Genomic DNA, 14,006 nt, shown 5'->3' with positions numbered 1-14,006 from the left:
TTCATAGGCTAACTAGAGTACATATCCATGTGCACATCCACACAAGACACAGTAGGTTATGTACATTGATGCATGGCATAACCAGTGTCACCATAGTATAAGTAGAAAACTATTGGAAACAAAGTTAGTTTACACGAACACATTAAATGTATAGTACTTTAATGAATAGTAATAAAAAAAATATTATAAATGTAGACTGCTTACCTCTCACTTTCCCCAAGATTGTTTATTTTAAAAAATTAAAAATTTCGTGCCCGCGATGCAAAAATTAGCAGCAGGTGGCGCTCTTCTCTCGAATCTCCCGGAAGTTTCATTTTTGAATTTGAAGCTAGCTGTCATTAGCACTTGAGGACTACAAATGTTAATTGGTTGTCTTTTACACTTATTTAAGTAATATTTAGACTATTATAAGTATTGGTGCAACGATGTAGCGAATCACGGCACTACGGTAAGGCTACGTCTCCATTAAAGAAAACTAATGTACTTTTATGTTATTGCTAGCTCGTTGCTTTGATAATGTTAGCCCGTTAGCCTCCGAGTGACACGTTTGATAACTTATGAATTTGTGTTGAACAGCTTTATTGAGTTACCTAAACCTAAATGTGGCAAAATACATAGTTTATTCACATTACATAGTAGTTTTATGTCAGAATTGTGGCAATAATTTGGTCTAGCAAAAAGCTTTAATGTAAATGCTATATGTGAAGGCTTTATTTACATGTGCGCTCTGACGTCTGCTCTCCAGAAAGGAAAATTCTGCACTTTTGTTCGTCTAAATAATTAGCTTTATTGCTCACACGTATTGACTAATTTACTTGTTTAAATTGTGCAGGTCTAAGTTTGTTAATATCATGTTGAAATAACGAAATAATGAATAGTTCGGTTACGTGGCTGTGTGCGTGACGTTTGTTAACCCGTGCGTAAAATGGCATTCGTCAGGAAATTGACAGCTGCCTGATATTTTCCAGACCTTTTTTAGGGTACTATGAGTTCCCTAACCACGCAGCTTCCTGCACCAGCCTCATCATGCAGGACTTTACCTGGGGAAGGCAATCAGGTATGCATAAAATTACAATTTAAGTGTTTAGATGTAGTGTTCAGGACTAATGATTGTTTACGATCGTTTACGCAGGTGCAGCCTAAAGCTCCGCTCCTCCAGATCCTGCGTGTCGCTGGCGCACAGGAAGAAATCTTCACTTTGAAAGAGGTCAGTTCAAACATAAAAGTTGCGTCATAAAATGTGTCTCTAATTGCACTTTTGCAGACAAATTTTTAACTCAAATCATTCCACCTTGCACATTTTAAACTCTTAAAAGTATATCATGCATTCAAAACACTTTTGCAGAGGTCAAAACTACCCTTGGGAGGTATATTACTTCAATAACATTGTGATGTACTAAATGCAAATACTCTTGCCTATTGTTGAGAATCCTCTTGTGAATCATGTTGAAAGAAGAAAGTACAGTGATGAGAATCCACCACCTCCCCCAAGATTCTTGAATCCAGGAGAATTAAGCTTTTGCTCCTTAAGATTTCATGTTCTCATTTTTGTACTTGTATCTTTTTACCTTTATTTTTTATATTTTTATTTTTTAATTACATTAAAAGTAGAGAAGTGATATTAGTTGAATATAAGAGATGTAGCATTTTAAGTGTGATGTTTTGATCTTTATTTCTGTACGAGTGGAGTGAAGGATGTTACCACATCCTGTTAGCGTCTCGCAGCAGGTCTCACCTTAGCAAATGTACGTAAGAATTTTTTGTGCAACCTTGCTATTTTGACCATTTTGATTAACTTTCCAGGACTTTCCATGCTATTTTGATGAGCTTTGCATTGTAACATCATATCTAAAGGTGCAGTTACATGAGTGTGGAACTCATCAGAACTCTCACAGGTCAACTTGGAACTCATGTAGTACATGGAGATCCTGCTATTCAAGTTTCTCACCTGACCATTGGTCACCCCAGTACCAAGGCTAGTGACTTCTGACAGAGTGACTCATGACAGGCCACCCCAGTGCAAAGATCTTTGGTTAGAGAAGAGCAGGTTTCTCACTCACGAAGTGTACTTCCAGACCATGGCTAATAATACAATAAAAACACCAATAAACACATTTTACTCTTTTAGTCATTTTTTTCCATTTTTCCATTTGAAGATGACAACAAGGTTTGCATGGTTATTTGATCTCGTGACACTGAATTGATTCTTGTAATTTCTGTAAGGTTAGTGTAGTTATTATTATTGTTATAGTTAGACCTGGGGTATCCAAAGGTCAGGCTTTTTAACACCTATATTGCATTAATCAGTACTTGACATGCAGTAATTGAATGGCCTGGTTTGAAGGTGTCACAGTAGTCAAGGAATGAAAGCCTGTGACATACCATTCTTTTAAATTAGAGGCAACAAGTCCAGAAACTAATGAGACATTCACCCTTAGAAAATATTTGGTCAAACTGGATATTGTAGTGACATTGTACTGGTGCTGCAGGCAAATTAACTTAAAACAATCAGTAAAAAACATCGATCACACAGATTTCTTTTGCTGCAATTTATTTAAACTGTTTGTATTCCCTGTGTTTTATCCATGTGCACAAAGCAGTGGATACATGAAAGCATGATGTTCCTATTCTTTGTTCAGGTGATGCATTACCTGGGCCAGTACATCATGGGGAAGCAGCTGTATGACAAACAAAGACAGCACATTGTCCACTGTCAGGATGACCCTTTGGGAGAGCTACTGGAAGTCGAGAGCTTCTCCGTCAAAAACCCAAGGTGTTCATTTCAACAACTTCACACAACTTAATATTACAACTAATACTCCTTTTCACTAATACTCCTTTTCATGGTTCAGTTATAGAATTATATATTATAAAACATGTCAGTTTTCATTTAAAATTAGTATTTAATTTTTGGAATTTAGCCAATCATTTATGCTTAAAGATTTAAAAATTCCTTCACCTCCTGTGCCACCGATGCCTATCCCAGAAGGCTACAGATAATGCGAATGTCACAATTATAAGAAATTTTGAATCGGCATAATGTATACACAATAAAAGTACTCAAACTAACCAAACAAAACAAATCTTAAATCAATTCAATTTGATAATTGCATTATAAACGCATAATAAATATGATTGTACAAGTGAATAAAGGTTTAAATTAATTTTATCTAATAGTAATCGCATCATTAACATTTTATGGGTCTTGAATGAACATGTGAAACTTGAATGACATTTTTTATTGTAATATTAAAACTTTTACACAGCCCAATTTTACAGTCAGCAGTCAATGCAACAGCAATTCATTTTAAGTCACTGAGACATAATCAACATCCTAAATGTAATTATTTATCATTTACAGCCCTGTGTACGAAATGCTGAAGAAGTACTTAGTAGTACTAGGTATGTACCCTTAACTTTTTTTAATGCAATATTTCCCACTCTTTAAATACGGGTAAGGTAGAATAGGGGCTAGAAGAAGTGAAGATTCCTTTTTCACCACAGTAAGTTCAAATGTCAGTGTGTATTCTTTCCAATGCTTTTGCGATCTCACAGATGTTTGGGAGGGGTCACAGTTAGCCCATAGAGTGTGCACTGTTGTATTAAAGGGAGGGGTTGTGCTCTTTCTGTTACTGTCTCGTCCTAAATGCAGACGCTGCTGAGAATGAGTCTGTGCGCCGCGAGTGTGTAGGGGGCGGAGTGGAGGACCGTGGTCAGGTAAAACGAATGTGGTGCTCGGAGAAACAGAACCCCAAGAACCTCTCCTATCTCCAACACACAAGAGAGGACAGATGAAGCTACTGCTATAAGCACAGCTATGTCTAAACATGCTCTGAACTACAAAACTGGCTAGTTTGGATTTTGCTTTAACCTGGTTATTTTTAAAGTGAAAGTTCAAAGTTGTTTTTACTTTCTTTCGTCATCAGTAGTCAGCATTTTTTATTTGGTTAGGATAGTAAATGCACATAAAATATAACAAAATGACAGATTCTGTTTAATGGAATCCATCCATTGCTGTACAGAAAATCCAAAATTATATAAATTCTAGTCTTACTCAGTCCAACCCAAATGTATCACAGGAAACAGAAGTGGATAGCAATGAAATGTAACTATGGTTGATGACCACCAAAGGGTGGTGCTGAAACCACTGATTGATTCCCTGCTCATACAGTCTAATATTTACTTGGTTTAGGTTTGTAATTGAGCAATTTTATCTAGAAGTAACAGTGCTTTCACTTGAATATAATTTTTATTTGGTCTTTCCATGAGTAAGTGTGTTAGGTTGACAATCTTTGATTATCAGTTTAAAAGCATTTCAAATTGTGTTTTACCTGTGTGTAGTTAATTGTGTCATAAACAAATTTTACTTTCATAAAATATGATTTTTCATTTTCTCTAGATATAATTTCTTTTAAGCGTAAGGGTAGAGTCTGCCCTCTTGTGTGTGGAGCTGGAGGTTGCGGGCTGCTGTCTCTTGATGCTTTGTACAGAGCTGCACCGTCTCTGTACAGCCCCGCCCTGCTGAGCGCCACCCTGTGGTGAAGCGAAGCGGTGCGGGGGGCAGAGTCTGTCTCTGTCTGTCCCAGAGTCTCCTTCTCTGATTTAGCCGGACCCTCCACTGCTTCAGATTCAGACTAAAGCCCCAAACTAAAAACTACTGCCCCCAAACCTCCCTCCTGCCCTGTCCTGCCCTGCAAAACGGACTACTGTACTGCAATAATGGAGATATTACTTCTAGTCTACTTTTAGTTTTCTGACTGTATTACAATAACAAATCTATGTTTTTTTGTGTATTTGCATTTTGCAAATTTGCATGCTTTCAATATGCAGTGAATTTGCTTTGAATTGATTTCCTTTGTTTTTATTCACGGGTTTAAGCTTCCTGTTTATAAGTGACATTTTGAAGACTGTTTACCAATTCAAAAAATATAATATTTTTGAATTGCTATGGAATCAGTACTAGATTTTCATCATGCTAAAACCCATGGATACAGTTCACTGGAACGGCTCTGCCAGTTTTGGCGGATTTGAAGTTAAATCTTTGGAAACTGAATAGATTACCTTTTTAATTCATGGCCAGTCAATTTTTCCTTCTTCTTCTGACATGTGTGCACATTTTTAGAGGAATTGTGTGTACTTGATTTTAAACATTATTTTCACCATAACAAAATTATTTAGGTATTTCCCCTTCCCCCATCTGCCCACCCCTCCATTCCCTTCCCTAGTACCCGCAGAATCATAATCATATTTAAAGGCGGTCTGTAACAGGAGCAGTGTTTGGTCCGAGTGCCCAGTCCTGGCTCAGTTTCTGATTGTGTCTTTCTACTTCCTTTTTAATTCCTGTGTAGGGCTGTGGGGGTGTGGTCAAAGCAGAGGGTCCTCTCCTGCAGACCCCCTCCCAGCGGCGCCCGCGGGACCCAGATGATGGTGAGCTTCTGTTTGTCTCACTCTCTACAGCATGAAGTCTGGTTTCCATTTAATCACATTCAGTCAGCCTGAGGGGATGTACCTTACCAGATCAGGCAGTGAAGAGCGAATATAAATAATGATCTACTGTAGAGAAATTCAAGCGAAAATCTGAACATAATTTTATACCATTAAAATACCGTGATCTTTTTGTCAAAGCTAAATAACCTATATGATCCAGGGCTTAGCTTTGACAAGAAGAGGCTGATCACTGATCACTTTTAATACGTGCCCTATAGTTCTATAAATTATTATAAATACAATTTTAAATTAAGACTATACTTTGGTTAAAAGCACAGGAAGCACAGTATATATGTTCCTGATCTCTGTTCCAACTTTACAATACCACCAGCCTCTCCACAATAAAATCCTAATATAAGGTTGATACCACAGGGTTGATTTCTAATACTACCTCTTAACCATATATCCCTCTCTCCCTTTCTCTCCTCAGACTCGTGTGACGGCCTCCCGCGCTCTGCCTGTAAACGACCCAAACTGGACGTGTCTCTGGATGACTGGGACCTCTCCGGGCTGCCCTGGTGGTTTTTGGGTAATCTCCGGAACAACTACAGCCGACGGAGCAACGGGTCCACGGACATTCACACTAACCAGGTGAGAGGCATTTCAGAAACGCAAATGGGGTCCTCCTATGGTCCTGTAGTGATTAGTGGAGATGGGGTGGAGTCACTTTAAATAGATATTGTTAATTAGCAATTTTGTCAGTTTTGTTTTTGTGAGTAAAATTGGATATTTCTTATGAAAATACAATATAATTCTCAAGTGCCTTCTCTTGCTCCATTGGAGATTGTAACATTCAATATTTTTGCAGCAAATGTGCCTTTTAGTGTGAACTATCACAGGTTAAAAGCCTGTCATTGGTATGTTCATGGAATTAAAATGGAAAGCCCTTATTTGTTTTTAAATGAGGAAATGTTAATTGAAGGTTAATTGAGAGAAAATCATCAGCCGTTGTCCTCCAGGCTAACAAGATAATGAAATATGACCAGTAATATGAGAGACTGACTGTTCTTTGACTTGTAGCTGTCTCCTGCTCAGGAGGAGGACACGGCAATCGTCTCAGACACTACAGATGATCTTTGGTTCCTGACGGAGGCAGAGAGCGAGCAGCGCAGTGTGGAAATGAAGGAGGCAGCGCTGGAGGAGTGCAGTGGAGATACAGACCCTCCCCCTGACGATGAGGAGGTCGCCCGGGACGACAAGGAACACAAGGAGGTACAGTCATCAGAATTATTCCCACTGAACTGAAAATAACAAACAATAATTGTGTCAGCAGTGTCCCATAGAAATTTTGGTAAAATATTTTTTGCTTGCTAGTGTAATCTGCAGCTGTCAATAGGTGACATTGTCCGGCCTCAAATATTGTGATTTAAAATGTTCAAAATATAAAATTATGATCCACAGGTGTCATAGACTAGAACTAAAGAGCTTACAAGATCTCTCCTAGTGGTGCTGTACAATGGGCTGATGGTCATCTACATATGTTAGGCAGTTTGCTGGTTTCTGCACTATGAGATAAATGATTTGCTGAATGTCACTCCCTACTCTACACCTCACCTGTTCATTTATTGAAACTGCATCATGTTTAAATAAATCCATTGAAAATGATGTGAAAGTTTTTTCTAAGTTTTATTTCAGGTTTAATTTGCTCAGTGCTTAAATTCCTTCTTGAATTGTGTTAAATTGAATTCTCTCCCTCACATACAGATGGAGGAAGACCCAGAGGACGACTCCCAGTGTCTGAGTGATGACACAGACACGGAGATCTCCACGCAGGTTTGTACTGGAACTGTCTTTAGTGTTATTACTTTAGTATTATTACAGTGTTACTGATATTCCAAATACTTAGTCTTTGACTGTGTGTTTTATCAAAATGAGATCCTGTTGTTTCAGTAATCAGCACTGTTGGGCAAGTTACTTTAAAACTGTAATGCGTTATTTATTACTTATTACTGTCATTTCAAAGTAATTCGTTACATTACAATATTACTGCATTTAAAATGTAAGGCATTACATTACTATTGCATTACTTTAAGTTACTCTCACCAAAATAACTGCGAAAAAGCTGAACTTTTGAGCCGTATATGGACTGAACCAGGACTAAACAAGGTCTAAACCAGGACTAAACCAGAGCTGAACCAGGACTAAACCAGGACTATAACAGGACTAACCTCAGACTGATTCCAGGACTGAAGAGGAGGACTAAACCAGAACTGAACTAGGACTAAAACAGGACTCACTGTCAGGATGGGCTCGAAGGTGACCGCAGGAGAAAGGAGCGGCTTTGCTCCGCACCTCATGGAGGTAAGAGCGGCTGTCGCCCGATCGCGCTTTATGGACACCCTGCTGCGGGGGCTCATGGTCCTGATTTCAGCAACTATTTGCGGGTACAAGACCCGGTGCAAAACTCTGCTACAGTGCGTAACTTCTACCTTCCTTCAACGTGTCCAGAAGTCCAACTTTTTGTGCGATGGTTTGCATCGTCCTCTGTCTTTTGGGTGTGAGCGCAGGAGACTTTGTCGGTGCAGAACATTTCGTCGACGTTGTGGATTTTGTCGGAGAGAAAACTTGCAGACATACAGCACTTCAGAATCACACTGCTAGAGATTGAACATTTATTTAAATTTGGCAGCTGAACACATTCTGTACTGTACTGTACAGGAGACAGGAGTCCCTTAGCCGATCAGGACACAGCGGGAGGAACGCAATACGTGTTCATACACTAAAAACAAAAGGCATGCAAAATTGCACAAAAAAAAATTCTAAAAATCAGCGAAACAGCGAGACCGCGAAAAGTGAATCGCGTTAGAGCAAGGGAAGACTGTAAGCCAGGTCTAAACCAGAAGTGACCCAGGTCTAAACCAGGTCTAAACCAGAAGTGACCCAGGTCTAACCAGGTCTAAACCAGAAGTGACCCAGTCTAAACCAGTCTAAGTACCAGGTCTAAACCAGGTCTAAACCAGAAGTGACCCAGGTCTAAACCAGTCTAAACCAGAAGTGACCCAGTCTAAACCAGGTCTAAACCAGAAGTGACCCAGGTCTAAACCAGGTCTAAACCAGAAGTGACCCAGGTCTAAACCAGGTCTAAACCAGAAGTGACCCAGGTCTAAACCAGGTCTAAACAGCGTAGAGTTCTGGGTTGATCCTTTCGCCCGCGGTTAACTGAAGGTCTATCCGGCCGCGTCTCCGGCGTTTCACCGCTGCTGATTTCACGGTGATTTTAGCGAATTTCTATGAAGAAAAACCCACCACTTCAATCCAGGTTAAAAAAGCATTGTAACGCGCGTTACTCACATTTGTACCGAGTAAAATATTACAATTTTTCCCCCTGTAATGCCTTACATTACTGCGTTACAGCAAAAATCAACGCATTACTGTAATACATTACTTTTATAATACATTACTCCCAACACTGGTAATCAGTGTGGCGTTTTTTATAGAGACTAGAATCTAAAGCCAATTCTCTGTCATTAAAAGCATGTGGTTTGGAGTAGAGTTAGAATTTTGGAACAAGAAACATAGCTTTGAGTTGAATAGCAGTTATTTAAAATCTGTCTTCTGTATGGTATTTCAGTTAACACAAAATGCCAAATTTATTTGTTTTTAATAAGAAAAAATAAATTAACTGACAACTGAGGGATTGGAGAAGGCTCATTTCATTTCACTCTGCGATTACTGACTCCTCCCTCTTCCATCAGGATGCCTGGCAGTGCTCTGAATGTCGTAAGTTCAACACACCTCATCAGAAATACTGCGTTCGCTGTTGGGCCCTCCGCAAAAACTGGTACAAGGACGTCCCTCGCCTCGCCCACTCCCTTTCTGTCCCTGACATCCCAGCATGCACCTCTTCTCTCTCTGCCCACGACGATGAAGATTATGACAGTGACGCAGGCATTGACGTTCCAGACTGTAGCCGAACCGTTTCCGACCCAGTAATTCTCCCCTCTCACTCCACCGAGGATCGCCCACTACCACCTCCAGGCTCCAAGGGTAAGGGGCCGAGGATGTGCGCTCTACCCAGGGACCAGCAGCTCTCGGTAGGGGACGGAGACAGCCAGGAGAGTCTCGACATGGATGTGGAGGTTAAGCCCGAAGCACTATTGGAGCCTTGTAAGCTTTGTAGGGTAAGGCCTCGAAATGGGAGTATAATCCATGGAAGAACAGCACACCTGTTAACTTGTTTCAACTGCGCAAAAAGGTTACACAAATTCCACGCACCATGTCCAGGATGTGGTAAGATTATACAAAAAGTTATCAAAATGTATGTGGTCTAGAATTCTATCCCCCTTCTAGGAATATTTGGCCCTACAAGTAATTTTAATGGACGTAAATGGGCCTAGAGCAGGACAAAATCAGGTATAAATACTATAAAAGACTAGCTCGGGCTTCAACTTTAAAACACATTCTGGACTTACCCAGGACTGAGCCATTTCTAAACAGAGTATAAACTAGATAAAAATAGGTCAAGCCAGTTCAAACTAGAGCAAAACCAGGACTAACCCAGGTCTAAAAACCTAGGAAGTACTTACAAGTACTTTCTCTGGATTTAACCAAGATTAATTGCTAGCACCTCCAACCGTCCTAAGATAGTCCTGGTTTGGACCTAATTTTCACATAACGGAAACTGACTAGTACTAAAAATAACTCATGAACTAAACCAGGACTAATCTAGGTCTAAAACAGGACTAGCCCAACCCAGAGATACAGCGGCACTAAACCAAGACTCAAATAACAGCTCCATAAAAGGACTAGATTGTTTTTAAACTAGGACTAGTTCAGAACTAAACCGGGACAAAATGGTGTTGGAAGAGGACTTTTAATAAAGGAGTAAATAAAAACTAACCCAGAACCAATGCAGGACTAAACCAGGACTAGCACAACCCAAAACTACAGCAGGAGAAAAAAAAGGTCTAAATTAAAGTGACACTAAACCAGGTGTCAGCCAGGAACTCACAAATCACAAAACTAGGACTGAAGTGGCTCTTAAAATTTCAAGACTTAATCTAGACTTGGAAGTACTAAAAACTTATTCCACTAAAAGCACTCGCACCACTGTTTGAGAAGCACTGCTGCAGAAAATAATACTTAAAATCTAATAGTGCATGTGGCTCCCACAAAGCAACCAATGTCCACCTAACTCCCCGCTCGCGCCTTAGAAAGTATAGCACTTCTTGAAGCTGGTTAATTTTGCATTACACTGCCACTCATTGTATTGTTGAAACCAAATGTTGATTACGGTGCCACATGTGAATACTGGCCACTTTATTAGGTACAGCTCTAAATGCTAATAGTAATGTATAGATGTATCAATTCTCAAATTGTCTACATACAACTATATTATTATATAGTTGTCTGTAGACAATTTGAGTATCAGAATTGAGAAGAAAGCTGAGGAGATTTTAAAGGTACTGCTCATCTCCATGGAATTGTTATTGCTTTGAACATTAAGAACACCTCTCAACAGATCTGAACTGTAACTTGGCCTGGTGGCATTTCTTGTTACGGTTTAGATATTTGATTAAGAACCTAATAAAGTGGCCACTAGATGTAAATTTACTACAAATAAAGGGATTCAGATGAACAGACTATTTATTTATATGAAGCCAGTATCGCAGAGTATTTTGTGTGACCATTGCATTGTACATAGAAAACCTATTTGCTTACATATATATATAGAACTCTGCAAAAAATGTCTACATGAGTTAAAGGGACTTGACTTACTAATATTAATCTTTATTTGATTAGATTTCAGATCCTCATTTAAATTTTGACTCGATACATAAGATAAGAAAAAACTTGCTTTAGACTACAGAATGTGATTTTCAACATTACATTGTAGTACTTTCTGTTATATTTCTATGCGGCCTTATATCTGTGTAATCCCTCAGTGCTATAGGTAGGTTCCATACTAGCCTATGTGCGCTTATACTTATTCTGATACAGCTCAAGATCATTCTAAAGCTATACAGGAAAGGTTAATTTCTGTCCTGAGACTTTTTAGTATTGATAAATGCGAAAAATTAGTATTTAGTTTTGATGATGTGATCTTCTATATTTTTGACAACCCAAAAATCTCTAGTATTCAAGATTAATATTCAGAGTTGAAGTCCTTTTAATATGTAGGTGTATTTTTTTGCACTTGAGTTTGTTAAATGCACCTATTGAACATGACATTCAAAGCACCTGCCTAATATAGATGGTTATATGCCGTAGTTATGTCTGATTGGTGAACTAGGGTTGCCTTTTGTATATAGCTCTTTACCCTCTCTCCCCATACATTTCTTGGCTATTTTAGCAAGAAGAAAACAGAGCAACAGATGCATTTCCTGTACATACGATTGTTCATGTAATATTGAATGCAATGTAAGTAGGTCTAACAAAGCTGTATGCTGCAACATAGAGATTTGAAGCAGAACTCAGTAACTTTTTTTTTTGTTTTTTGTGTGTTATTACTTATACTGGGAATTGGTGCCCTTTTTTATTTCAGTGGAAGTTCTCAATAACGACAATTTAGACCAACGAGCAGTATTTACGTTGCACTCTATGGCAAAGATTTTTTTAATACATCCATGGTAATCACTTTCTACTTTTTGCATCCCCATTGATTCTTTGTTATATCTTCTTTTCTCTTAACAACAATGAAGCAATATGACAGTATGCAATCCAGTATTTATATAGATCTGTTACTGTCTGACAACCTGGAGAAATTATTATAACTTTCGCCACCTTCTCATCCTATTGGTTAACCTATGTCGTGCTCTGAGTGAGTGACAGGCGGAGCTAACCAGTCGCGATGAAGTGTGGACTCTCAGAAGAACTAAACCGCAATATACATTTTTATAATTTTTGCCATATTACTCTTTATTCACCGCAGACAACTCCTTTTTGGGTTATGAGCATTTACAGTATACTTTTGGATTTAACCATCAACAAACAGTTAAAACTAAATGACTGAGTTCTGCTGAAAATCTGTCAACTGAAGTGAATGTTCTACAGTGTAATCTCTAACCTATTTCTCTTGTAAAAATCGAAAGTAACCTGCCTCAAAATGCAACTTATTAGTGATTGAAATGTAACCATGTATACTGTTGCCAAGCTCTCAATGTGCCTGTAAAAAAAATCATAAGTATTTTAATTATTTTCTCTTTTATGGATCTCTGCTTTCTCCATGGTCACGGACAATTGTGCTGTGTTTAATTTATTTATAATTATCTTGTTTTAATAGAGCCTCATTGTTGTGGTTTATTTCAGCGTTTCACTGCCAATTGTAATGATTTCTTTGTGCTTTTGTTTTTAAATTTATCTTGACCAAACTTTTTTTTTTAGAAGCAAATGAGAAAGTGATGATATTTTGATTCTATGAGTAATTTTTGCTCTTACTTGCGCTTCGTCTTGCCGCCACTAGATGGAGCTGTTTTCTGATGTTATATGCACATAATAGCATGGCCCTGTTTTGACTTGAAGAGTGTTAAAGCTATTTATGCTAAAAAATAAGATACATGCCTGAGAAAACCACCATTTTTGTGAATTCTAGTAAGATTTACTTCTTTCAAACCTCGCACTAAAACTACACAATAGCCGCAAAGCTACTGAAGTGAAAACTGTAGTTTTCGTTTTGTCAACAAATAAATATAATTGTATATCAATTAATGTTGTTTTTGTATTATTATTAATTCATTTTCCCATCACTCCCATCAGAAGGTTAACCTAGCTTTTCTTTTTTTTTTTTTTTATAGTTAAAATGTTTGCAGTATCACTGTTTCGAATAAGTCAGACTAGATTATATTAGTGTACACTGTAAAGCACAGTTACATCATACACTATAAGCAAAGTCTGTGCTCTTGTACTTGTTCGATACAGCTCAAGATTATTCTAAAGTTATTCAGGAAAGGTTCATTTCTGTCCTGTGAATGTGACTTTTTATTATTGATACCTGCTTAAATGAGTATCTAAGTTTTGATACCGGTTTTAGTATTGCTAGAGGTCATATCTGCTTTTCAATACTTTTGACAACTCTAGATGATGCTTCACAGAATGCAAATGTTGGTTTCCATTATTTTTGGGAGCATTACTTTGACTTGTGTTCATTTCCTGATACTGATCCTTGGCGCTTCAAAGCTATTTCCCCATCACAGCCCCTTTTTTGATTCAATTTTTCCTAGTATGTAACACAAATGATGTATTCTCTGAAGGAATGTTAAGTTTTGTTTTTTCAGCCTTTCGTGTGTTCCATAGAAATGTTGCCACCATAGGAATGTCTGTCCTGGATCTTGGTGAGAAGTAGCTTGAGGATCAACTTTTTTCCATGTTCAAGACTGAGACCCAAGCACCCATGAGGGCATCCAATATGCTCCAATAAATGCCCCAGCCTATTTTTTCCTATGTATTTGAGAAAAATTATTTGTACTGTATTCGCAGCTCTTGAAGTCAAAGTAAGTCAGCTGCTTGTTGCCACATCTATTTATAAAGCATTTCATTGTCAAATAATCAGGAGGTGTGGGTTAGAGTGCTAGTTATTGGCT

The 14,006-nt window shown here is 38.3% G+C and overlaps 1 protein-coding gene across 3 annotated transcripts; it reads left to right on the top strand.

Moving 5' to 3' along the window:
- The first annotated feature begins 289 nt into the window (after positions 1–289).
- On the top strand, positions 290–13,130 carry mdm4 (MDM4 regulator of p53). 3 transcript variants are annotated; one of them, XM_020933790.2, is made up of 11 exons: positions 290–448; positions 969–1,057; positions 1,133–1,207; positions 2,640–2,773; positions 3,362–3,402; positions 3,653–3,717; positions 5,349–5,427; positions 5,918–6,078; positions 6,523–6,699; positions 7,192–7,260; positions 9,183–13,130. In XM_020933790.2, the coding sequence occupies exons 2-11, from the start codon at positions 986–988 to the stop codon at positions 9,756–9,758; spliced, it is 1,449 nt and encodes a 482-aa protein (XP_020789449.1). In that variant the 5' UTR covers positions 290–448; positions 969–985; the 3' UTR covers positions 9,759–13,130. The 3 variants fall into 3 exon arrangements, with proteins under 3 accessions (XP_020789449.1, XP_020789448.1, XP_055016369.1); XM_020933789.2 differs by having other exon boundaries at positions 6,508–6,699; XM_055160394.1 differs by lacking the exon at positions 9,183–13,130 and adding an exon at positions 7,672–7,785 and having other exon boundaries at positions 6,508–6,699.
- Positions 13,131–14,006: the final 876 nt, after the last annotated feature.

This window comes from Boleophthalmus pectinirostris, unplaced genomic scaffold, assembly GCF_026225935.1.
Source record: "Boleophthalmus pectinirostris isolate CB_2022bp ecotype Guang Dong unplaced genomic scaffold, ASM2622593v1 HiC_scaffold_3, whole genome shotgun sequence".
NCBI classification, from domain to species: Eukaryota; Metazoa; Chordata; class Actinopteri; order Gobiiformes; family Gobiidae; genus Boleophthalmus; species Boleophthalmus pectinirostris.
The sequence above is the reverse complement of the archived record's forward strand: the minus strand, read 5'-3'. Positions and strand labels throughout refer to the sequence as shown.